Here is a 27,531-nt window from a genome sequence, read left to right as displayed (position 1 = left end):
CTCATAGTGCTCTTCTGTCCTCGGTGAAGGTTCAAATATCCTATGTCATCTTCCACAAAAATCACATTGGCCATGTGTCCTGCCCACCTTTTTTCAGCTCCCATTTGCACTTCACTTTCTTCTTGCACAGAGACTCAATCTACTTGGCTGAAATTGAGAGTTTTAACTGGTCTCTATTGTGTCTAGCTTTGTACCGCTAATTTGCTTTGCCAAACAATTTAGAACGAACCTTTTCTCCTGTTTGGCAATGCAAAACCTGTAGTCACTGCTGCTTAGTACAGTTATTCTGAATAAATGACTAATTAATTGAAACAGACGTGGCATATTTGATTTTTTTAAATTTTAAAATATGATGCCAAGAGAAATATCTCAGATGCAACTCAGTGAATCCCCATCATTACTGTTGATAATTCCAAGTATTGTTTCCCTGTTACTCTGGAATTTTTAATTGTCACTTTCTAATTGGTATTAAAGATGCCACATCTGAAAGAGGAAGCACCGTTACGACACTCTGCCAGCAATGGGAGGAGTCACGTGCTTCCCCATCCCCTGTCAGGACAGAGCACCCTGTGACAGACACCTCCAGTGTCCTCATCTGCAGCCCTGGGAGCAGACCTCTCTGAGGTCTGTCATGACGACATATGTTATTCGCTGCGTGGCTTCTGTAGACAATGCTTCTTCCCTTCCTTGAAGCAACTCTTTCTCACACTGTCAGTCTGCTCTCCCTGATCTCAGGGTTTCAACTGCATACTTGCCCATCTTCTTCAACAACTTGTGAGGTCTTCAGGGTCTGTAACTTTTTTTCTTTTTTACTAATCAAAGAATTATTTTTGGTGGCATTAAACCTTTTTTGGAATCGGAACCCCTATGCATTCAAACAGCTCAGGGTGCTGGCAGTCCTCTTGCATGAGCGGCAACTAATTTTTTTTAAACCCAGAATTGTAGCTTAATCTTGTCCTGTCGGCAGGATTTTTTTTATGAGGTGATTATCATTACATGCAGACCCCTTTTCTACATGCCTTTTAGCTGGGCTTGGAACAAAGATAATTTTAAGGGACTGAATTCCCAGTTCTGCAAACACATACAGGTTTATGATATCATGCCCATGATGTCTGCAACTAGATACTCATACAAATAATGTTTTTTTTCCCACTCACTTTAGGAAAGTCAACTTCAACTGTCAAAACCCTAACATGAACTGTAAAATGAGTACTCTTCAGTGAAAGATTAACAGCCATGTTTGATGATTTAGGGTGCTTCTGTATTCTTAGGGACATAGAAAATTACTGGTGTTCACTACATACCTTATAAAAGGTCGTGTCACAGCCAGAATTGTCCTGATAAACCATGATGGATGAACAATTATAAACGATTTCAAATTCTTCCGTAATCTAAGTAAAAAAGAAGTGCTTTCTTAAAAAAGCAAAAAACCACAAAACATACAGAAAGATCGTATACCGTGAACACCGTCATACAGGGGAGTAACAGAAATGGACAGTGTTTAAAATAATGGCTGTGGATCAGAAAGGAAAATACTACTCACCGTCGATCAATCATCTGATAACATTTTTTCATCCAACCCAGTCCAGGCATCCTCCTTCTTGGTGTTGCTCCATTCAAGTAGACAATCATATAGTCTTCAGCTACCATCAGCTCTAAGGTACTGATTACATAGCTGATAAAAGTACAGAAGTAAGTGAGCACATGCTTTACGTTACCCACTTAAGCCCAAACTAAATCAGCCGACTAGGAATAAATCAAGGCAGACTAAGCAATTTATGACAACAGTGTTTTCTTTTCCTTTAAACCAAAGCAAACATTTAGCACTGATCGCCATCCTACCTGTAGATGTATAACTAGAAAACCACAATCTTATCTGCATCTTCAAAAATATGTGGTTTCCTTACAAAGATACAGTTTCATAGTGAGTTTTCAAATCTCACAGGTGACTTTGCTTTTTCTTTAAAGGGCTTTAAATCAAGAGATTTTGCAAGGGAGAGCATGGCAGGACTATGTGAAGTTCCAGAACTTCTGAAATTAACTGTTGAGAAACTTCTCTATCATCATGTTTGTTCAATGCAAAAATAACAAGGGCCAGGAGAAGATACTTCGTCTATAATTCTTATGATCCTCGCAACACTGCTACTGAGTCTGTGACTACAAACACTTTGAATCTCAAGGCTAATAAAACATGTCCATCAACCTGCCTTCTGATGGGAGAGAGCACTCCATGGCACCACTTCATTTTGTGAGCAAAACACTCCAAACACTCATTAAATTCCTCAGCTTGGCAATGCTATTACAACAGAACAGTGCTCTTGGGGCCAAACTCACCCTACTTAGAAGAGCACAGTACTCAGTCAAATAAAAAGGTACCTTTAAATTCTTGTCTGGGACAATATATGCAGATGCTCCGCTTGGTAGTCCCTACCTCACTTGGGAGTTGTTCATCACAGGAACGTTCAAATTGTTCTCTCTACTATCCAGCCGCAAGGCATGCCTATGTAAAAACTACGGTGAAAAACCACGAGTCACACCTTAAAAACCTGAATGCCTGAATGTGCTCGCTACAAAAGGCAGCTCTATCCCTGAGCATAATGGCCCCTTTCACAGGTGTATGGGAATGACTCGTGGTCTAATCTGACCCTCAAATTCCTGAAGATGCAATTTCTTTAGAAGAATCTAAAATCTACTTCTCACCAAAGAGAGTAATATTTTACCTGGGCATAAAGTAGGCAGCCATTAACTGACCAGTTCCATGCATTTGATAAATCCCATCTAAATCACTACTCACTCAATGCTTTTCACTGCTCTCTTTCTCACCTTGCAGTTGTGCATTCCCTGCTTTTGCCTAACATTTGTAAAGGCTCATGTCTAAGAGTGAAATATCAAAGCGAGGGATTGTATGGACATTCTGACACAAAAACCTACTGAACCTACTGACTATTTGACAGGTTATGAAATTAGCCCTTCCCATAGGGCACAACATCTAGTGCTTTAAAGGCATTTAGACACTGAAACATACAGAAAAGTGTGTATAAGTACTTCTCAAAACACTACAAGCCTTTCATTTATAGAAACACAGACAGTGTGAAAAAAGTCTATGTTTGCCTAAGTGCAAAGGGAGTTGTGAATATTATGAATAATCTGTTGTAATAAGAACAATCATGCATACTTCTCATCAGGAATAAGAGGAGTATTACGACAAAAAGGAATCTCTGCTAGTTTTTTAGTCAAATCTCACTTATCTCATATACTTTCGCTCAACAGCTCTTATTCACTGTGGATTGAATTAGAGCATTTGCCATTTTAGGGATGCTGAGCTCTCTTGCAAACCTTACCTAACTGATAATTTCTTATTATTTGGTAATAATGGTAATTTCTTTATTATTTGAAAAGATGGACAGAATTTTTCTCATTGACTAGAACAATTCACTCACTCTGAAAGCAAAAAGTGCTGGTTTTGATTTTCAAAGTGTAGTTTTTCAAGTTGTGATTCTTTTAAAAAGCTTGTAATCTCTAGACTGCATCAGGCAGCCACAAATGAAACAGCAGAATTTTCTGTGTGGTTCTGCACCATCTAGAAGAAGTGCTGTAGAAGATGCTGTCTCAAGAGTTTTCGCTCAAACCCAACTCTTCAAAGGCAGTTTTACAGGATTAGTCAAGGTAACAAATAGGAACAAGGTAATTGGAAATGTGAAGGGAATCCAGAACGGAAAGTAACTGCAAAACTCAGGAACAATTGAGGACAGTTGTTAATCAGAAACTAGAGGTGGCTTATATACTGCAAGTACACAACTTTCTATCAGAACTACGCTGTATAAAAATGAAAAGAGATTTAGTGATTTGCAGGTCTCTCCTATATAATTCATCAGGAAAGAATTCACAAAATTTTAAATATATCAGTTATTGGGTATGTTGTAAACTGTCGCACTCCCTCTATTTCAATGCAATTAATAGGCCTACAACTGAAAGACAGGGGTGATCTGACTTTCCCTGTTCTTGTTGTCTTACAGAGAACCAACAGTCTATAAGCCTTAAAATAAGCTGCAGGTTCACAGCCAACTCCCTCTTATGCTACCACCCCAGAAAAAGACTGCAAGTTATAAAATTGACTTTGGCAATATCCTCAACTGATGTGGAAAAGCCTCTTAAGGCCTGAAAAGGCTTTCTCTGCAAAGTCCATTTACCACCAGCTCTATCTACGAACGAGGGTCTTGGGTGAAGTCAAAGAACAACTATTCAATGTCAGTCACGGTTACTCTCAGCTTTGTTCCCTAGTTACCAAGTTAAAACTACTGTAGTAATTCCTCCCTTCTAAATCACTGGGCGTTGTGTAAATCAGTTACCGTAGGTGAGAGGCTCTACCAGACAAATGCCAGCAGTTGGGTCTGACCTGGAACTAATGCACTCAGCCTCGTTTTTCGCACACAGACACAATGTTGAAGGCACTGGCTGTCACCACGTGCATCTTCAAGGGCTGGAGTTTTAAGGAGACTGGGTCTGTGCTCTTGGTGCCTTGCAAACTGCAAATGGCGAAGGCCAGGCCTCTGCTGGCTTTAGAAATTACTTACTGGGTTTTAGCACAGAAAATGCTGGAATGATTGATTTTTTAACAGCTGTAAGCGGAAGAAGCTGGAGGCACTTCAGGGGAGTGCTGCCTTCACAATTTTTGGCTGCCAAACCAAGCTGCTCTTAGGAGTAATTTTCCTGTGATAAATTTGGGTTCATGTGGCCAAATTTGTGTCCTGCCCAACTGGCCCCTGCCACTTATAACTGAATCAGAAGCAGATGGAGTCCGGAAAAATACATAGAGCTGTTCCTGTCAGCAACTGTCATTTTTCCTGTATTTTTAAAATAAGTGTCACAAAATGGCCTGTGACCCCTAAACACAGCCACAGCATATATTAAAAATATGATACACAGTGATACATGATGATAATATATAATAAACAATGAACAGTGAAAACCAGTCTGGTGGCCTAAGTCCCTGCTGACTGTTCTCTGGAAATCACTAGTGAAACAGGGCAATGATTGTAGGCCCAGGCTGAAGATACTGCATTCCTTGACATTTAGGGAGATACTACAGTGAGATTTGCTCCTGACAAATACGCCTTAATTTGGGAGGGTGAGTAGGTAAAGAATACCAAAACAATACTCCACTGAGCAGTTTGTCTAAAACTGCTACTTTCCTTGTCATTCAGATCACTCCCCGTCTAATGACCAAAATTACCTCTTAATTAAAGACAGGTTATCTCTCACCACATTATTATGAGTACTAACTCAAAAGACCCTGTCACATTGCTCACATATCACTCACAGGAAAAGATTTTCCATGACATAGTTGTAATCAGTTCGACTGCTGTCTGGCAAGAAGCATGCCGCAAACACAATGATAGCATTCAGACCATCACCATAGTATCCTGTGGAAAAACCGAAAAGGCATTTTTATCTTTGTCAAAGGCTCTTAACATGATAAATTTAAAAAGAAATCTCAAAGTCCTTGAATAGAGCTATTATGTCTACCGCTGAAGAAGACTGAAAATGTATGAACTATCGTCAAGTGACAAGGAAGTTGGATAGTCAGTTATGTTGAATTCCTGAAAAACATACTTAGCACAACTATTAGTAAACTTCTTATAGAACCAGCAAAAAACCCTCGTAAGTAATATAATCTTACCTTAACTCCTGGTTCATTGCATCTCTATGGCAATCGTGCTGAATGCTCACCTTAGACTGAGGAACAAGGGGCTAAAGAAAATATCCTGCATTTGTTATCTTTTGAATGATGTTTCAATCTCAGTTGGCTTGTGCAGCTCCAATGGCCTCAAGATATTACAATTATGACTGCACCCCACTATATCTTAAAAGCTCCTGGGCATCAGTTAAATCCTTTGCTGCAAGTTTTGTATAAAATACTTTTTTCCCTTGGACACTCCGGTTGCCCAATACTGGCATTCTCTGTGCTGCACACTGCCTAATGATAGCTGTAAGCCCTCAAAGCTGCAGCATTACCGTTCTGGGGTCCAGTTGCTTGTTACCCAAAGAAGATATTTTTTTTTTTCATGATGGATTAACGCTGGTTAATCTTCTCCACAATCCTTTGCAGCTGCTACGGATTTCTATATTATTAATAATAAATACAAAATACTCCTGCACTTTCAGTTGAAAGTTTTGTTTAAAAGATATGTGCAATCAGGATGCAATTTATAAAGATACTGTAGAAATGGTTGTAGGTAGATAGCACTAATGACACATAGAAATAAAAGCTGGATATACTAGAGAACGACTTGAAAGCCTTTCAAAAGAAGCTAGGAGAACCTAAGCATGAGGGAGAGATGATAATGTTTGTGGAGAAAACCCTGAATCTCTCTCAGAGATAGGAACATATTCCTGACAAAATTAAAGGATAATACCAGCACCTATACAACCCTTTCATACGGAGATTTTAAGATTTTTACAGTGCTTTTTGGATACTAGAGAGCAGTGTCCAAGCCTAACTCAAATGCTCATAGAACTTCTTGCATTGTAGCCAGCCAAGCAAAGCAAAATTCTCTATGGAAAGACAGAGATAATACACAATCTGCATGTGCTAACCAGAGAAGAGTGAGAGCCTGGTTTGTTTTCTCCTTTCTCATGCAACACCGAAGCTGAGTCTCAACTAGCTGAAATAAGAAGATGTTTATGTCAAGGAAGTAACTTCTTACATGGCTTTGTAGAGATCTTCACAGAATCCAGAATCCCTGACAAAATGGGTGCTTCAAGGCACTTGCCCATGAAGTCTTCGATGCCAAGAGGAACCACAGCTGATTCATCTCAACACTATCCCAGTCATAAGGACATGCACAGAGGTGCTCCCCATTTAGGGCTCTCAGCTGTTCCTTAAAGGACAGAAAACCACCACTGCTTCCCCAATTACAAAGGGGAGCAAAAGAAGGATAAGTCTTTCAGAGAAAAATGTGCACGTCAGAAGTAAGCCCTCTGCCTCGAGCCACATTGTTTCAAATCAAGGCTTGGCAAAGCAACCTGCTGAAGGATTATGTTGGACTTTTTTCTTTCTGAATTTGATTTGGTAGATTTGACTATATGTAATGCATTGATAAGATGATAATAGATATTGTTGATGGTAACACCAACATCGAGTTGAGAATGCTAGCTAGCCTAGATCTCGTCCACAGAAGAATCATTTGGACGCTGCAGGAAGCTTTCTGTCCTTAGCCTTAAACCCATCCTTCCATGATCTTGGCACCTCTTGTCTTCCCAGCACTGTGAAGTAGCTTTTTCTCTGGCTCCCAGAGGCCAAAGGCCAGCTAATCTACAGCTGGGCTTCCAGACCAGAGAAGCCACTGTACAACGACAGCCCAGCATATGTCGACTGTCTTCTCCAGTCCCACAGTGCAGTGTTGCTCACCATCCTGTTGGAGGACATGGACAGGCAGAAGAGCTCAGGATTAGGGTTTGTCCTGGTTTCAGCTGGGATGGAGTTGATTTTCTTCCTATTAACTGTGTTTTGGATGTAGTATGAGAATAATGCTGATAACACACTGATGTTTTAGTTGTTGTTATGTAATGTTTACACTAGTCAAGGACTTTTCATCTTCCCGTGCCCTGCCAGGTGCACGGCGTGCTGGGAGGGACGGCTGGCCCAGCTGGCCAATGGGCTATTCCATACCATATGACGTCATCATGCTCAGCATATAAGGCTGGGCAAAGAAGGAGGGGGGGACGTTCGAAGTGATGGCGTTTGTCCTCCCAAGTCACCGTTACGCATGATGGAGCCCTGCTTTCCTGGAGATGGCTGAACACCTGCCTGCCGATGGGAAGTAGTGAATTAATTCCTTGTTTTGCTTTGCTTGTGTGCGCAGCTTTGGCTTTACCTATTAAACTGTCTTTATCTCAACCCATGAGTTTTCTCACTTTTACCCTTCTGATTCTCTCCCCCATCCCACCGTGGGGGGGTGAGCGAGCGACTGTGTCGTGCTTAGTGGCCAGCTGGGGTCAAACCACACAACAGGTTTGAGTTCAAGCCAAAGGGCAATGTGGATATAACCACTTTAAACCATGTGACATGGCATGGTGTGTCATAGCTCCAACTCATGTTAGGATCCAGTAAACATGAACAGCATTTCTATAGATATAGATATGGGTGATTGACTTTGGTGTCCCAGTGAAGATGTCATTCAAAGAGTAGCATTGCTTTCTTTAGAAAGGATGTACACAGAAAGGGTGAAGAAACTCCAGTCCTGTCTTCAGCACCTTCACCTTTTAAGAGTTTGACATGAAGGAATATACCAGTCATCTCAAAAGAAACAAAGAGAAAAGAACTCCACCTCCCACACTCATCACTTAATACTACCCTCTGTTATGTTTCCATCTTCTCAACAGACCCACATACTTTCAAAGAGACAGTACTCATTTCACCTATCCATCCTAGCTCATCCCTCAGCTAAATCACTATGGAATAAAGCAGTAATTCCTCCCCCCCCAGCTTTACAAACAGGGAGGAGATTTCCTTCCTTCCATAAATTTAAAAATCCTTAAAAGACTTTCAGGCAATTTACATCATGATGCCATAAAGCAATCTGTTCAGTTGGCTCAGGAGTTTGGCAGCGAGAGCACATTGTGGCAGGTGTGTCCACGAAATTACACAGCACAGTTCGCAGTTCATGTAAGCAAAATGATTATGTGCAGATGCACAGCACGCAGAAGCAAAACCCACAGATAAATCTAAACCGCTTTTTCTTACACATGCTTGTAGACAAGGAATGTTCACCCAAGGGAGAAATGCTTTTTAATTCATGACTAGAAGCCAGTAAAAGCCATTTGCCCAAATTCTCAGTCAGCCTATGCAAAGAGACAGATCTCTAAGACATTTCTCCATCAACATATGTGGAAGGCAATCTCACACCTAGACTGCCCAGTCTACTCTCCCCTTTCCCATTTTGTGGCTACTATCTAGATTCTGCATTTGGTGTTATCTGTCATTTGGCAGGGAGGAATGTTCGGTAGATCATTGAATCAAGCGATGCTTGACCTGACTTCCAATTCACTAATTTTAGCCAGAATCTGTTCTTAATCTTGAGGTTAAAGGAAAGATCCCTGGCCTTCCAAAGCACTCCAAAGACACTAAAGTATTGTCAAGGGAACATCATACAGAATAGGCCTAGCTGCCATAATGTAGAAACTGTTCAAGTTGTCCAAAATTTTCCCATGACCCATGCGTCAAAATGATTTTGTTTCCACATCTTCAGTCTGCCATTTCATAAACACAGAATTTAATCCAGTCCTTAACTCACTTTGATATGGCTAGGTTTCAGGGAAAATTTCCAATTTAGCCAGTGGTGGGCTGAAACTTATCATTACATCTCACACCGTTTCTTTTACAATGGCTAAGTTACTGACCAGCACCCATTCAAAAGTAAAGTAAACGTAATGTTCCTTATCTTAGATTTCAGTGATCTAACAAAACAAGATGTCAGACATGTAAAATTTGAATCCTGATTATTTCACACTGAGAGCCAAGCTGAATGACCTAGACTCCCATTGATAACTGTGCATTATTATGTACTTCGTAGTTGCCATCAGAGATGTCTGCCACTGGAACTAGTCCGTGTTCAACAGTCAAGCAGTGCAGCTACTTCTTCACTCACTAAAATGGACGGTATTTATTTTTCATAAAAGCTGGTATAAATGTATACATCAGCATCCAGTAGGAACTGTACGTGACAGTTTTCACCACAAATGCACCTAGACTAGTTTACAGCATACAAAAAACCTATAAATAAACACCATTAGCAAGGCCTCAAAATATTTTATGTTTGTTTCCTAAATTATGCCATCTGTGTCTGTTTGCTAAACTGTGTCTGAGGTGTCATCACATTCATAAATCTTTGATGGTGGTGTTATAGTGGAAAAATGCTTGGAGGTTTAAACGTCTTTATTAATTCTGACTAAACCTTCTGCACACTGGCCACTGTGAACATCTCTAGGCTAGCATTTAGCTGCTTCTAATGTAAATGTGCAAATTTAAGGACCACATCCTCAGGTAATATAATTAACCATAATTTATTTATGTCACTTTTACCAGATAGAGATTCAATACTGGTAATATACTGGAAACAAAACCTTTACATGTTATGGATCAGCAACACTGTGACAGAAGCATCCTCATATAAACTCACAGATCTTACCTCTGAGATGCTAAGTTACCTGCCTCAGTTTTTGCAGGAATAGAACAACTCATCCTTACTTAATACCTTACTTAACAGCTGGCAAACAGTGTCCCCCGAACATATAGAATCCAAAGATAATCTAAACCTGAGACACCAAGGAAAAGGCACTTAGAAAGCTTTGTTTCATTTTCTTCCTTCAATATCTGTAGCAATATTTACCCATTTGAACTAGTTTATACAGAAGTGTGGTAGTAACACCAGAACTACAAATTGTCTGAGGAGGTTAGGGAGCAGATGAGCAAAGGAGACAATATAGCAAGCACATGAGGTAATTTTCCTACTTTAAATGTTTTCTTTGATATGCTATTTGATAATCATTAACAAATTATGTGAAAAAACCCATAAAACAGTTGCTGGTGAAAGGCTATCTGCTGACAATTATAAATGGCAGAAAAATAACATAAGGAGCTTAGCAAGATGAATGGAAGCCCCAGGGAAAACTGTATTTTTTTTCTTTTCCCACTCTACTTGTTTAGATCTGTGTACCCACATACATCATTCAGCAAATCACAGAGCACTATACTTCCTTGTGCAAAAGTTTTTGCTATAATCCACAAAGTTTTTAATTTTTTTTTCCTGTGGGTCAAAAGTTTTTTCCTTACTCTAAGACAGTTTTAGCCTACAATGACCACACTGTTACTCACACATGTATGTCAATTTATTTGTTTCTCCTGAAATTGCTTTGTATTTAAAATACTCATTAGTTAGTGCCACACTGAATTGAAGGCTGGGTTGATTTCAGCCATGGCTGAAAAATAAACTCTCGGTCCCCTTGCCAGTATGGTAACTGAACTAAAATAGAAATAAATCATGCTCAATAAAGCATGAATTTTTTACATTGATCTAAAAAATGCATTCAGGGTTTTCCTACCTCCATGTGAAATGACCTTTTTGTAAGGTTCAATGACTTTCATATCAATTCTTTGTTCTTGTTCTCCAATAACCACCGTTCTCCATAACCTGTTGTCCTCTCGCTCCTCTTCAGCAGTGTACTCTGGAATTGATTCAGACTCCTCCTGGGAAGCATCCTTAGTAGCAGTCTGCTCTTCTGAAAAATAAAATTGTATGTATTACATCTTCCTGTAAAAGCGCTAAATATTTTCTCTATTACACACATTTGAAATGGATGACTGAAACCAACTGGATTTTTACAGCACTATCCTGGATCTGCATTGATATAAATAAGAGCAGAATTTGATCATCTAACAGTCAGTAAATAAGAAGTTTCCACGTTTTTAAATTTTTCATCATTATGAACATAAAAAGAACAGCAGCAATTATCACTATGCAGAATACCACCACGGGATTTTTGCATTTTTTCATCCAGTTAAGTAAAACTGATCAGCTGCTCACTAGACATACTGCACTGTAGGTCTTTAAAAATCTTGTTGCAGATATGAGAACTATAGTAAAAAGCAAAACAGGGAACTAAAAGTGAACACAGTGATACTTCTTGCCTAGAGAGGAATTACCACACAGCTACAGCTTCTCAACCTTTTCCCAGTTTGTCTCCAATCTCTTCACATCTGGCACCAGCAAATATGAAGAACGTCCATCGTCCTCTGCTTCGGTCATGAGATAATGCTGACTCCTCGCATAAGCACAGTATTCGCCTCCCCCAGGGCCTTTCAGTTCAGGTTAAATACCAGTTCCCTCCCAGATGTGAAGAGCAGGCAGGCAATCTGGCCTGTTCATACCAGCATCCATGAGAGAAGAGGTACATGTAGTCCAAAGACACAATGATCACAATAAATAAACTGCATGGCTGACAAGAGACTATGAAGTCTCATAGCACAACCTCTCTATAAGAGACTATCAACCTCTCATAGCACAACCTCTCATAGCACAACCTGGATACTCAGGTATCTCAGAAAAGCTGTGAAGTAATTAACAAAATCTACATTTCCATTGCACATTGACAAGGTGGCTCTTAACAACAAACCTAACTGCATTCCAGTTTTTCAAACTTAATGGCTGGTTACAGAGAAAGTGACATGAAAAGTGATTCTGTCCACAGCTGGAATTATTTAATTTCCTTCTTTAGTTATTGTTACAACATACCATTTTTTTCTGTGGGAAAAAAAGATCCCTCTTTTGTAATATTATTCTTGCTGAAGCACCTTTGCCTTGTGACTGTGTGCATATTATTAATTTATTTTCATAGTAAAGATACTGTACATTTTATGGATTTCACATTTGAAGTAAACAAATAAAATCAACTGTTCTTTTTAAAGTATTATTCTGGCTCTGCAGTCATAAGTAAGAGCAGAATTTGATCATGTAAGTCAATAAGTTAACAGTGAATAAAGTTATAGTGAGATACATAATGACATTGTCCTGGTTTCGGCTGGGATAGGGTTAAATTTCTTCCTAGTGCTGTGTTTTGGATTTAGTACGAGGAGAATGTTGATAACACACTGATGTTTTCAGTTGTTGCTAAGTGCCCTCCTAGTCCAAGGACAGCTCCCGTGCCTACTGACTGAGCTAGGTACACAAGGTGGGAGGGAACATAATCAGGACAGCCAGCCCAGCTGGCCAATGGGCTATTCCATACCATGTGACGTCATGCTCAGTATATGAAGGGTAGGCGTGATCCAGGAAGTACCGATCGCTACTTGGTTATCGGTCAGCGCGGGTGGTGAGCAATTGCATTGTGCATCACTCATTTTGTATATTCTATCATTATTTATTATCATTATTCTCTCTTTTCTGTTCTATTAAACTGTCTTTATCTCAACCCACGAGTTTTTCTCACTCTTACCCTTCCGATTCTCTCCCCGTCCCATTGGGGGGCGGGGGGAGTGAGTGAGCGGCTGCGTGGTATTTGGCTGCCTGCCAGGTTAAACCACGACAGTCCTTTTTTGGCGCCCAACGTGGGGCTCGAAGGGTTGAGATAACGATAGATCTGACCAAAGTGTGTTAAGGCAAAATTGTTATAAGCATCCATTATATTGATTGGTCACAATGTTGATGTATTGGCTGTCAAAGTTGTGGGGCTGGCTCTCAATGTTGGGTCATGTAATACCTTGCTTGCAGTATATGTTCCCTTTTGTGCTGTTTATCATTATTCGGAACGGGGCCAAGATTATCATTTTGTTGCTGTTTTATGAGGTGATAAAATCATTGGTCGTAAGTCTAATCTGGTATCTGTACTCGGCACTGCCGTCATTTCTGTACCTCGGGAACCACCTCTTAGAAATTATTGGTAATTGCACTTGTTTCTCCTCGGAGAATGAATTTAAGGGGAAGACGGGATGGGACACTCTCTCCCACTTGTTCATCTTCCCTTCCATATCGTCAGAAACTCCTTTTTCTTCTATCCTCTTCACAAAGATGTCCACAATATTCCCTGAGAATTTTGAATATCCTTGGGATGCTCAAACAAGCATGTTCATATTGCTATGTCTCCTGAATGTGGTTCAGGCCTTGTTTAGGGTTAAACAACTATTCAGGAATACTGTCCAGAGATCAACCCTCAGGAACAAGAAAAGAGGGAGGGCAAGCAGCAGTGCCTCATCAGGGCGGGCGGAGCGGCGAGTCTCGGGGGCGGCTACAGACACGGTGGCTACTCAAAACCCCACGACAGGCACTGCGGCTACTCCAACCCCCATGACAACCCCTGTGGCTACTCAAACCCCGGCAACAGTCACCGTAGCTTCTCCAACCCCTGCGACCGGCACTGCAGCCACTCAAGCTCCGGCAACAGGCACTACAGTTACTCCAACCCCCATGACAAGCACTGCAGCTACCCAAACCCCAGCAACAGGCACTACAGCTGAACCAGAGGACCAACCCTTGCTGGTATCCGTTGCCCCTGTACAGAAGAGGAAATCTTGGAAGCGGAGATCAGGTCGTTTAGAAAGGGATGATGAAAGACCAGGGCCATCACGAGGAGGGGAGGAGGAAGAGGAAGAACTCATAAACGAGACGGAAACCACCCGATCCCTATCCCTGAGTGAGCTGCGAGATATGCGGAAAGATTTCAGCCGTCGTCCAGGCGAGCATATTGTTACCTGGCTGCTCCGATGCTGGGATAATGGGGCCAGTAGCCTGGAATTGGAGGGGAAGGAGGCCAAACAGCTGGGATCCCTTGCTAGGGAAGGAGGCATTGACAAAGCAATTGGAAAAGGGACACAGGTCCTCAGCCTCTGGAGGCAATTGCTGTCAGGCGTGAAGGAAAGGTATCCCTTCAAGGAAGATGTTATATATCGCCTAGGCAAATGGACCACTATGGAGAGAGGTATCCAGTACCTGAGAGAATTAGGCGTGCTGGAGGTGGTTTATAGTGACCTGAACGACGACCAAACGCCCAAAGATCCAGATGACGTCCAGTGCACGCGACCCATGTGGCGGAAGTTGGTACGGAGCGCACCAGCATCGTATGCCAGTTCGTTGGCAGTACTGTGCTGGAAAGAGGAAGAAGCACCAACGGTGGATGAGGTGGTTAGCAGACTTCGGGATTTTGAAGAAACTATCTCCTCCTCCCTTGTCTCGGCTGTAGAGAAGCTGTCCCGAGAGGTCCAGCAACTCAAAGACAATAGGTCCTATTCTCCACCTGTACGGAGCAGTATCTCAGCCATTAGGAGTCAGCGTTTTACTCCTCAAGAGAGAGGATATCGAAAGTACACACCACGGGGCACCCTGTGGTTTTACCTGCGTGACCACGGAGAGGACATGAGGCAGTGGGATGGAAAACCTACCTTGACCCTAGAGGCATGTGTACGTGAGTTGCAAGGAAAAACAATCCCACAAGGGGGTTCTCCCAGGAAAAATGCTGCTCCAGTTTTCAGGAAAACCCTGTCTCACGACGGTCCAGTTTCCAGTGAACAGTTCCCCAGACAGAGTAGAAGGGCTGATCTTACTTTGGACTGTAATGAAGGAATTCTTGACTCACGTTTGCAAGAAGTGAGAAGCGGATACTATGACCAGAACTAGAGGGGCCCTGCCTCCGGCCAGGTGGAGGAAAGGGACAACCGGGTTTACTGGACTGTGTGGATTCGATGGCCTGGCACATCAGAGCCACAGGAGTATAAGGCTCTCGTAGACACTGGTGCACAGTGCACCCTAATGCCATCAAACTATAAAGGGGCAGAACCCATCTGTATTTCTGGGGTGACAGGGGGATCCCAAGAGTTAACTGTGTTGGAGGCCGAAGTGAGCCTAACCGGGAATGAGTGGCAGAAGCACCCCATTGTGACTGGCCCAGAGGCTCCGTGCATCCTTGGCATAGACTACCTCAGGAAAGGGTATTTTAAGGACCCAGAAGGGTATCGGTGGGCTTTTGGTATAGCTGCCCTGGAGACGGAGGAAATTAAACAGCTGTCCACCTTGCCAGGTCTCTCAGAGGACTCTTATGTTGTGGGGTTGTTGAGGGTTGAAGAACAACAGGTACCAATCGCTACCACAACAGTGCATCGGCGACAATACCGCACCAACCGAGATTCCCTGATCCCCATCCATGAGCTGATTCGTCGACTGGAGAGCCAAGGAGTGATCAGCAAGACTCGCTCACCCTTCAACAGTCCCATATGGCCAGTGCGAAAGTCTAATGGAGAGTGGAGACTAACAGTAGACTACCGTGGCCTGAACGAAGTCACGCCGCCACTGAGTGCTGCCGTGCCGGACATGCTAGAACTTCAATACAAACTGGAGTCGAAGGCAGCCAAGTGGTACGCCACCATTGACATTGCTAATGCCTTCTTCTCCATCCCTTTGGCAGCAGAGTGCAGGCCACAGTTTGCTTTCACTTGGAGGGGCGTCCAGTACACCTGGAACCGACTGCCCCAGGGGTGGAAACACAGCCCTACCATTTGCCATGGACTGATCCACACCGCACTGGAACAGGGTGAGGCTCCAGAACACCTGCAATACATTGACGACATCATCGTGTGGGGCAACACAGCAGAAGAAGTTTTTGAGAAAGGGGAGAGAATAATTCAAATCCTTCTGAAAGCCGGTTTTGCCATAAAACAAAGTAAGGTCAAGGGACCTGCACAGGAGATCCAGTTTTTAGGAATAAAATGGCAAGATGGACGTCGTCAGATCCCAATGGATGTGATCAACAAAATAACAGCCATGTCCCCACCAACTAGCAAAAGGGAAACACAAGCTTTCTTAGGCGTTGTGGGTTTTTGGAGAATGCATATTCCAAATTACAGTCAGATCGTAAGCCCCCTCTATCAAGTGACCAGGAAGAAGAACGACTTCAGATGGGGCCCTGAGCAACAACAAGCCTTTGAACAAATTAAACAGGAGATAGTTCATGCAGTAGCGCTTGGGCCAGTCCGGGCAGAACAAGATGTGAAGAATGTGCTCTACACCGCAGCCGGGGAGAACGGCCCTACCTGGAGCCTCTGGCAGAAAGCACCAGGGGAGACTCGAGGTCGACCCTTAGGGTTCTGGAGTCGGGGATACAGAGGATCCGAGGCCCGCTACACTCCAACTGAGAAGGAGATATTGGCAGCATATGAAGGGATTCGAGCTGCTTCGGAAGTGGTTGGCACTGAAGCACAGCTCCTCCTGGCACCCCGACTGCCGGTGCTGGGCTGGATGTTCAAAGGGAGGGTCCCCTCCACACATCATGCAACCGATGCTACGTGGAGTAAGTGGGTCACACTGATCACACAATGGGCCCGAATAGGAAACCCTAGTCGCCCAGGAATCTTGGAGGTGATCACGAACTGGCCAGAAGGCAAAGACTTTGGCATAACCACAGAGGAGGAGGTGATACGTGCTGAAGAAGCCCCACTGTATAATAAACTACCAGAAAACGAGAAGCAATATGCCCTGTTCACTGATGGGTCCTGTCGCCTTGTGGGAAAACATCGGAGATGGAAAGCTGCTGTATGGAGTCCTATACGCCAAGTTGCAGAAACTGCTGAAGGAGAAGGTGAATCGAGCCAGTTTGCAGAGGTGAAAGCCATCCAGCTGGCCTTGGATATTGCTGAACGAGAAAAATGGCCAGTACTTTATCTCTATACTGACTCATGGATGGTGGCAAATGCCCTGTGGGGGTGGTTGCAGCAGTGGAAGCAGAACAACTGGCAGCGCAGAGGTAAACCCATCTGGGCTGCCGCATTGTGGCAAGATATTGCTGCCCGAGTAGAGAACCTGGTTGTAAAAGTACGTCACGTAGATGCTCACGTACCCAAGAGTCGGGCCAGTGAAGAACATCAAAACAACCAGCAGGTGGATCAGGCTGCTAAGATTGAAGTGGCTCAGGTGGATCTGGACTGGCAACATAAGGGTGAATTATTTATAGCTCGGTGGGCCCATGACGCGTCAGGCCATCAAGGAAGAGATGCAACATACAGATGGGCTCGTGATCGAGGGGTGGACTTAACCATGGATGCTATTGCACAGGTTATCCATGAATGTGAAACGTGCGCTACAATCAAACAAGCCAAGCGAGTAAAGCCTCTTTGGTATGGGGGACGATGGTTGAAATACAAATATGGGGAGGCCTGGCAGATTGATTATATCACACTCCCACAAACCCGCCACGGCAAGCGCTATGTGCTCACCATGGTGGAAGCAACCACCGGCTGGCTAGAAACATACCCTGTGCCCCATGCCACTGCCCGGAACACCATCCTGGGCCTTGAAAAGCAAGTCCTATGGCGACATGGCACCCCAGAAAGAATTGAGTCAGACAACGGGACTCATTTCCGAAACACCCTCATAGACACCTGGGCCAAAGAGCATGGCATTGAGTGGGTCTATCACATCCCCTACCATGCACCAGCCTCCGGGAAAATCGAACGATACAACGGGCTGCTAAAGACAACACTGAGGGCAATGGGCGGTGGGACATTCAAGCATTGGGACACACATTTAGCAAAGGCCACCTGGTTAGTCAACACTAGGGGGTCTGTCACTCGAGCTGGCCCTGCCCAATCAAGACTCTTACGTACTGTAGATGGAGATAAAGTCCCTGTCGTGCACATAAGAAATATGCTGGGGAAGACAGTCTGGGTTACTCCTGCCTCTGGCAAGGGAAAACCCATCCGTGGGATTGCTTTTGCTCAAGGACCTGGGTGCACTTGGTGGGTGATGCGAAAGGATGGGCAAGTCCGGTGTGTACCTCAAGGGGATTTGATTTTGGGTGAAAATAGCCAATGAACTGAATTTTATAATGTCAATTGTTATATGATATTGTATATCATTATTTCTATGGTTGCTATCAATGGTATAGCAGTGAAAATCACCCAGATTAATGAAGAACGAACTAACTCCGATGAAACCGAGCAAAGTGCAACGATGATAGAACTGAACGAGTGCAGCAGTACCGAAATGAGAACTGGCTTCAGGATGCAACAGCCCAACACCACACACCATCCTTCTGGCCCTGAAAGACTGTTGTGACAGATGGAGCCCAAAGTTGTGGACTAAAAGAACTCAATGGACATTTATATATATATTTATGTGTATATATGTATGTATATGTATTATATGTATATATGTATGTATATGTATTATATATGTATATATATAAAAAAGATAGTGATGATTAATTGAAAGGTATCGAAAAATGTGAGACCTAAGCATAACGTAAATGATATGGAATAAGGGGTGGATACTGTCCTGGTTTCGGCTGGGATAGGGTTAAATTTCTTCCTAGTGCTGTGTTTTGGATTTAGTACGAGGAGAATGTTGATAACACACTGATGTTTTCAGTTGTTGCTAAGTGCCCTCCTAGTCCAAGGACAGCTCCCGTGCCTACTGACTGAGCTAGGTACACAAGATGGGAGGGAACATAATCAGGACAGCCAGCCCAGCTGGCCAATGGGGTATTCCATACCATGTGACGTCATGCTCAGTATATGAAGGGTAGGCGTGATCCAGGAAGTACCGATCGCTACTTGGTTATCGGTCAGCGCGGGTGGTGAGCAATTGCATTGTGCATCACTCATTTTGTATATTCTATCATTATTTATTATCATTATTCTCTCTTTTCTGTTCTATTAAACTGTCTTTATCTCAACCCATGAGTTTTTCTCACTCTTACCCTTCCGATTCTCTCCCCGTCCCATTGGGGGGCGGGGGGAGTGAGTGAGCGGCTGCGTGGTATTTGGCTGCCTGGCAGGTTAAACCACGACAGTCATACATGTGGGTACATAAAAAGCTGATCAGACATCTTATTTGAAAATACCGAAGAGATCTATGAGAGTTAAGAATAAACTAAAAGAAGTGATTTTACTTGACAAGAAGAAGTAAAGAACACAATGTTTCATAGAAGTCCTCAAACTTTTCTATGTATTGGGATATCTTTGGATGCCCCTCTGATTAATGCTGCTTCTTGAACTATTCACACAAATGGAAGTATATGATCCTTAAAACACACTAGTTTATCATAAGAATGAAACCAGTTATCTTCATGAAATCAGGAATAAGATAGTATACTGTGTATATACCACATATATCTACACACATAGAAACTACAGGCACATACACATACATGTACTGACTATTAATTTGTAAAACTGATTTCGGCATTAAAAACTATCAATAGTTCCACCAAATTTGTTAGGAATATAAAGTTCCTCAAAACACAAAAAAAAGCTTTGAACTTTTTAAAAAAATATATATTAGGTTGAGCACACATTTGTTGTTACAGTAGGATGAATGAAGTCTGAATTTCTACTGCTGCCTGTCTTGTATTTTCTGTTCCCAATACAAGGTATTATTAGGGAACAATACTGGCACAAGGTTCCTCTCTCTGAGGTAGATTCTCCCATGTGCAACAAAAGCTGAGTCTATCACCAATTCTTTTCTTTACCTAATTCCTACCTGCTGGAATCTTGCAAGAAAACAGTAATATTTCACCTCCTACCTCACTGCCTAAGCAGCCGATGAGTTAAAGAAATATTCGAGTAAAATTGTATTAATGGTGGAAACAGGGATAGAAGATCAAGAAATACATACACATGCACATATAATGTGACTACCTAAGCCTTTTCTCCTTAGGAACTGCAAATAAAGGGAGTTTGAGGAGGTCTAAGGTTGGGAACAAGAACAGACTGCAAAAGGTGATTTTTTTCAAGTATACTATTTCAAATTGGTTTAGCAGTTGCTGCTCAGTAGATTATATATTGTGGAATTGAAGTATGTATTCATGCCTTCTCAGGGTACAATGCTTATGATGCTTAATAATATACTTAGCATTCAGTTTTGAAATATCACATATTCCCTGACTTTGGGAACAAGCTTACAAAATGCGTAACCTCGCTCCCTCCAAACCTAGATATCTTAACGTTATTTTGTTTGATGTTAATTTTGTGAAGGTACCATGGGAAACAATATGAAAACTACATGCACACAGCCAAGCTATGCAAACTTTGACAGGCCATCACAGGTCCATTCCTTTAAGGATATAGGGTCCCCATAGGACGCTGTTACGCAGCTCAGGTGCTTTCAGAAAAGATAGATGGGATTATCAGAAGAGCATAGGAAAACTTTCTGTCAGCTGGTTCCTCGGAGGGTAGAAAGAGCATGGCTGGGGGAGAGAACTGTAGCCGGCAAAACAGCTTTTGTGAAAAGAGACTGGGCTAGGTAACTGGCAGACTAACACTGAAATTGTATTTGGGGTTTAATTTTTTGTTGTTGTTGTTCGTGAAACTGCAAATGATGAAAAACAATGAAAAGAGAACCTGGTAAAACTTACGATGCTGGAGCTGGCTGAATGAATTTTTTTTGGATACTAGATTGCCTCTTCCTGACGAAGTGGCTATGCTTTACTGCCTGGAGTGTTGATTTTGCAGAGAAAAATGCACCAGTGTGTAATTCAGAAAGGAAATAAACATTTGCAGACTGTCCTGGTTTTGGCTGGGATAGAGTTAAATTTCTTCCTAATGCTGTGTTTTGGATTTAGTATGAGAAGAATGTTGATAACACATTGATGTTTTTAGTTGTTGCTAAGTACCCTACTGGTCAAGGACTTTCAGCTTCCATGCTCTGCCAAGTGCTCAAGAGGCTGGGAGGGAGCACAGCTGGGACAGCCGGCCCAGCTGGCCAACGGGGTATTCCATACCATGTGACGTCATGCTCAGTATATGAAGGGTAGGCGTGTTCCAGGAAGTAGCGATCGCTACTTGGTTATCGGTCAGCGCAGGTGGTGGGCAATTGCATTGTGCATCACTCATTCTGTATATTCTATCACTATTATTTTTTTTATTATTATTGTTATTGTTATTATTATTCTTATTATTGTTATTATTGTTATTTTCCCCTTCCCTTTCTGTTCTATTAAACTGTCTTTATCTCAACCCACAAGTTTTCTCCTACTCTGCCGATTCTCTCCCCAGCCCACTACGGGGAGGGGAGTATGCGAGCAGCTGTATGGTGTTTGGCTGCCTGCCAGGTTAAACCACAACACAGACAAAATAATAAACACTCTTTTACTTTCCAAATAATGCTGATTTAGAGGGAGGCCTTCACCTATATGCACATACAGTTTTCAGAAATGCAATTTTTATGTCATCTAATGTAATAATCATAAAAAGCTCATTTCAGAAAGAAGAACAGGTTCTGGAAGAGAATGTTTAAATGTAAGGTATTAGTGACAAAAAAAACCCTGTGAAACTGATGATCGACCAATCCCTAAACAAGTCAGGTGCTAGTTTAGGACAAGTACTTTAGTGTTTCTCATCTATTTTCTGGCACATTGCAGTTGTAATGATGATTCTTCATCATTATTTTAAACAAATGGGTTTCAGTATTTGTTGTAGTACAGAGTCATCAGTTTTCCAGCGATGAGGTGGACCCTTGAATCATGACAACAGTCTTGCTTTTCTCAGTTGCATTTTATAATTCAAATGGACTTTCAGCAGTCTGAGCATGACAAGCTAAAAATCACTGTTCTCTACAGTCTCAGTATTTACTTCCCTGGGTTTGGCACAACAGTCTAGAGACACTGATCTGTGGGAGATGATGAGTGCTGGTAACAGCAGAGCGCATACTGGTTAACAGTAGAGTGGCAGAAGTACAAAGATAACAGAGGCTATTTGCCATGCAAATAAACCATTCTGCACTAGTTCTTATGACTATACGCTTAGCTATCAGATTCATGTAATATATAGCCTACTTGTTTTATTGCTGGCTTATTTTGATAAAATGTGATTTTTTTTCCTTTTCTACTCTCTGTTCCTGGCTCACCTAAGCGGAGGACATTTTGCCAATTAAGTATGTCTAAAATCAAACCACACAATTGTAAAACTGTCACCAAAAACACAGGCACCTTGAGTTCTTCTTCACTTAGGAGTTCAGGGAAAATGGTCCAACTTCAGCAATTGAATGAATCATCACATTTAGAAAGCAGCAAAAAAAGCTGGGGAGAAATGCTTGCCATAAATACAACTGCCACCAAAATCACTGGAGTTGAATTTATTTACTTGAGGGCTTAAAGGCAAAATCTGTTCCACTGCAGACAAAGATTTTTGCTCTCACACAGTGGTCACAACAGTCTAAAACTGCAAGCACACACCGCTCTGGTGTGTGTATGTGTGGGGGTGTGTGTGTGTGTGTGTGTGTCTGTTTTAGTTTTAACCTTTGTTACAAAATATTCTAACCATCAATCAACTCATCGCTATGCTCTGCATCTATCCGTAAGGAAATCAGCCTTCTAATGAGAAGTGACATTAGAGATGCTCATGCATGATTGAGTACACAGTAATGCCTCTTTGACAATATCACTTAAAGTGATGCAACTGTTCTTGTACACTCAAGAAAGCACACACTTGTTAAATTACAGTGACCTCACTAGCAATAGAGAATTTAAATGCAAGGGAAAATTCAGTTTAAATTGATCCATTTTTGAAGTTTCTTTCTGTTGTAGATTATAAAATGGTCACACTCATTTTCCGCTCAAATAGCTTATGATCTTTACGTACTTACATTAGTGAATACAGTTCTTACATGGTTCTTAAGTACTAGCAAGGAATGAGCGTTAACACCCTATTTCATACATCATGAGGGTAAGTAGAGTAAGAGAGTGTAAAACACTTTTACACCACATCAGAGAAAATCATTAATATGCAAAGGCAGAGTGAAGTATCCATTGCACACTTCAGGGTGTATCTATACTGTACAATTAGCCCTGCTGAGAAAGCATATTAAAATTGGTGGAACGCGTAATTCTCTTGTTCCATCAGAGCTAGCTTTATCATGCCATGCACATACCTTCCAAGTCTCAGCTTTCCAACCACATGGGAATAAAAAAAGACCTTTCTCACTAACAAAAGACGTCTCTCACCACGCTGTATCTACTTCATTTATACACTGCAAGCTCTTTGGTGCAGCTTATGTCGGCCAGCACGTTTTGCACAAGGTTATATCCCTAAGTACTACTGATGTAACTGTAATCTAGACCTGGCCAGAGCTGCACAAAGGTGCAGTTAGCTACAGCGTTCTCTACAACAGAAAGCAACTGCTTTCTCCCTCTTGAACAACTCTTGTCAGACAAGTCCTATGGTACTGGACAAAGGCAGGATTTGGAATTTGATTCTCTCTAGGTAGGTCGTCTTATTTTATTTGATCAGCCGAACTTTGTCTTTCTGCACTCTGCAAAGTAGAAATGTATTACTTTACACAGGGGAAGGAAGGTTAAAAAATAGCAGACAGTAAAAATAGCTGGACACTTAGCATTAACTCTCAAATGCTTTAACCATATTCACAGCCTGACAGACGTGAGACTGATCATGTAAGCAGTAAAAAAAGAGAGATGAATTCTACATTTACAATCTAGAACATTACCTTGTCCAGTGTATTCAAAAGAGTCTGCTTCATCAGGAGTGTCAAGATCATCTACATTTATGTCAATTTCATCTGGCGTATCCAAATTATCATCGGAAAGTACAGACCCTTCACTCTGGTCCAAAGAAAGATTGATATTTGGAGCAGTGAGCTTTATCCTTCTGGGATGGGAACCATTAAGGTCAAGAGAATTGGGAGGTTCTGAAAAAAGAGGAAGAAAAAAAGAACTTTATCTCCTCTGGATAAAATTAATCTCCCAGATACTTAAGAATCACCTTCAAACACACTGGGACAGATCAATTTTAGTAATACCAAGCCATTTAAGAGTACCTGACATAAAACACAAATATCAACATTAATGTTCAAAGAAATAAAACAAGCATCTACAGGAATGGCAGATGTAGCTAGGAGGTCTTAAATTATGCAAAATCCAGATTCACTTTTTTGCAATCATCAGACAAAAATCAAGCCTTGGACATGCTCTGACCCACAATGTTTAAGAATTTAAAGAGCAATATACAAATCATTTGAGTTATGAACCAAGACATTGCTGAATCCTGGAAAAAAATCGTATGAGTGAAAATCCCCTGTAAATATTTGTTTTCTTATGCACTTGGTGTTATTCGAATGGTGCTGATTTGCAAGTAGCTATGTCTTTAGTTTTAACTATACAATACCTTATTCAGTACAGTAACAGAAACAAAAATACCTCTGCGTCTTTTAATCAGTCTTAAATAAAAGTAGTCTCCAACAAGACAAAAGCTAGGTATGGCTTCGCCCCTTGCCACTGCATTGTGTGGCACATTTCAAGCTGTTCTGTCGGAAGTATTCTAATGCTAACTTAGTTCACTTAGACAGTAGTCAAATACAAGATAAATAATAGAGACTACTTAAACTTTACAAGGATTAAACGAGTGATGACAACAATGCACAAGAGAAAATGGTACACTACAATTATCATTTCTCAAGTGAAGAAGAAAATTGACTAAATTAAGCTAACTTAACACTTTTTCTTTTTAACACTGAACTGATTCTTTACCAGCACAGAAACATCCTTCTCGCTGCATAATTAAATGCCACAGGAATAAGATATAATTAAGAAAATGAGTAAGAGCTTCTCTCACCGGGTCTCATCTCCGTAGAACTGGGGCTTAGTACACCCTCAGCAAAGGGGAGGTCCATTCCCACATCCTCTTGTACCAACCTGAGAGGTAAAATACAAAGCAAAATCTTAAAGAGATGCACAGGCTGACATTGCTATCCATAGAGCTCATGTGATCTCATACAGAACTGAAATCTTCCTCAACACAGCCAGTTCAGAAGTCTGATCACAAACTGATGTAAGGGAGAAATGAACACAGCTGTTATAATTCTACTGTGTTGTTCTTAGGCACACGTCTGTAGAGCCTTTGGAGAATATAGGTCTCACATAGCCACTTTTACTTGGATCAAGACATAGCACTGAATAGCAACAGGCTGGCAAACAGCAATGTTTCTCATTTTATATATAAGAATTGGTCTTTTGTCATCTGGCAAACCAGATGCATTGTTGCAGAGACCTTCAGTTACTCTTTGCAAACTGCATGCCATAGTTAAGAGTTCTATAACAGTATATTCTATTGCTGTACATACAGTTACCATACAGCAAAAATGATACCATGAGTGGGTTTTTTCATTCTTTTTATATCATTTATACTTTAGAGCAATTCTGACCCAAATCAATCATTTTGCAATACTGAAACAGTTGATGTCCTGCATTGAAAGAGTACAGAAAGCACAAAACTGAGAACCAAAACTACATCACAGATTTTCAAAGACTAAAATGTTGCAAAGTATCCTACCTAGACCCAATTTTTAGGAAGATACTAAGAAATCACATTTAGCATACCTACATAGGACAAGTAAAAGGCATTAAGTGGTGAAAATAATAACAAAGGTGTTTGAATGTTTAAAGCAAATTGACTTAAACTGTTTTCATGTCTATTTTCTATTCAAGTATTTTACAAAATGCTTGCTAGGAGGATGGTTCAACTGTGGACAGGAAGCAACATTTTACATTTTTGGACACTCTTGACAGCTTCCAAACTATTTGCACTAAAAATGTATGTATCAGAAATAACTTCATTTATTTTATCAAAATAATTATAGCATTTTTTTCTATATTCCTGTTCCAAACTCTTTATTTTTAAAAAATAATGTCTTTTTTTCATAAAAGCTGAAGAACAAACAATTTTTACACTTTGATTAACAGAGCTATGATGAGATCAAAGAAGGTATTTTTCCCTGCTACAGCATCAGCTAGCTCTGTTCTGAATGATTCAGCTGAACAGGTCTGAATAGGCTTGGCTTGTCACTCCTGGAGTTTCTGCCTACCCTTGCTTTCCCCATGAGGACTACCCTCATTATTTTACTGTGTGCAGACAAGACTCTTCTGGCCAATCACTGCATCAGAGTATGAGTATAGTTTGTGTGATTTCTTGTTAATTTCATATAGATTATATATAAACGTGTACATGTAGGCCTGCCTATAAGTGAGCCAAAGGCTTCACTGTGCTTAAAGTTGCGGAAGATTGTTACCTCAAGCCCCGTACTATCAAATTCCCAATAGAGACAGGCAAACTAGTGACTCCCACTTTTCCCATGAGGTCACAGAGAATACAGACAATATAAAGCTAGGGTCAAGCATGTTTGTGCTGCTCAACTCATGACCAGGCCTTGTCGTTCAATAAAAGCAGACACATAGTAATCTTGCTAATTTTACTAGATTAATCCCCACATACTGTAGAGTACATCTTTCACAAATACAGAGATTAACTGCTTAATGATTTCTACAAAATACGCCAATTCTGGAATATATTTAATTACTGTCAATTAAGGCTTGAAATATTCTTTCTCTTTGGATACACAATAGAACAGTAAAGAAATTTCATCAAAGTATCCTGCTCATGAATAAAATGAATGGCACAAATTGTCTGTAATGTACCATTTCCTTTTTTTCTGCTCTGTAGCATCATCTGTGTTCAGAAGCTGTACAGAAAGCTGATACACAGAATACCATCACAATTTACTTACAAAATGTAAATAAGTCATTAGAGTCTTTGGCTTTTTCTGGTGTCTGTTCAATTCATAGTAAAATATGTGTAACGAAGTCTAATTTATTCATCTGAACTTAGCAGAGACAAATCTGAATTCTAACGAAGTGCTATAAGTAACAGCCAGATAAGGTAAGAAACCATAGTGGTGGAAACAGTGTGGAGAGACGATGAATACTTCTAATCCATTTTAAATTCAGATTAAGATTTCATTTGGGGCTTTATTAATCTTTCCAAATATAAAACTGTGACAAGTTCTCAGATTAAAGCAGCTCAGGACTACTCAGATGATGACTTATGGGTACTCAAGGGTATATAGTTTGGCTGGACAGAACAGGGTTTTGATACTAACATATAAACTATTCATTTATAATAAATCTCTTACAGCTTTATCACACCAAATGACAATTCCTTACTGAAGAAGCTTCAGAAATCACTGCAGGAAATTGTTTGAATGG

General features: G+C 41.3%; 1 protein-coding gene across 7 annotated transcripts in view; it reads right to left on the bottom strand.

Annotated features, from left to right (window-relative positions):
• Positions 1 to 27,531, bottom strand: part of PRUNE2 (prune homolog 2 with BCH domain) — a 117,711-nt gene that overhangs the window by 11,451 nt on the left and 78,729 nt on the right. For all 7 annotated transcript variants that reach the window (XM_075136510.1, XM_075136509.1, XM_075136511.1 and 4 more), the window contains 6 exons: positions 25,106 to 25,185; positions 23,982 to 24,182; positions 11,104 to 11,280; positions 5,321 to 5,423; positions 1,544 to 1,675; positions 1,305 to 1,391 (listed from right to left, as the gene is read on the bottom strand). In XM_075136510.1, coding sequence (XP_074992611.1) covers positions 1,305 to 1,391; positions 1,544 to 1,675; positions 5,321 to 5,423; positions 11,104 to 11,280; positions 23,982 to 24,182; positions 25,106 to 25,185 — 780 coding nt within the window. The remainder of the gene's footprint in view (positions 1 to 1,304; positions 1,392 to 1,543; positions 1,676 to 5,320; positions 5,424 to 11,103; positions 11,281 to 23,981; positions 24,183 to 25,105; positions 25,186 to 27,531) is intronic.

Source organism: Calonectris borealis, chromosome Z, assembly GCF_964195595.1.
Source record: "Calonectris borealis chromosome Z, bCalBor7.hap1.2, whole genome shotgun sequence".
Lineage (NCBI taxonomy): Eukaryota > Metazoa > Chordata > Aves > Procellariiformes > Procellariidae > Calonectris > Calonectris borealis.
Note: the sequence above shows the minus strand (reverse complement) of the source record. Positions and strands in the feature narration are given on the sequence as shown.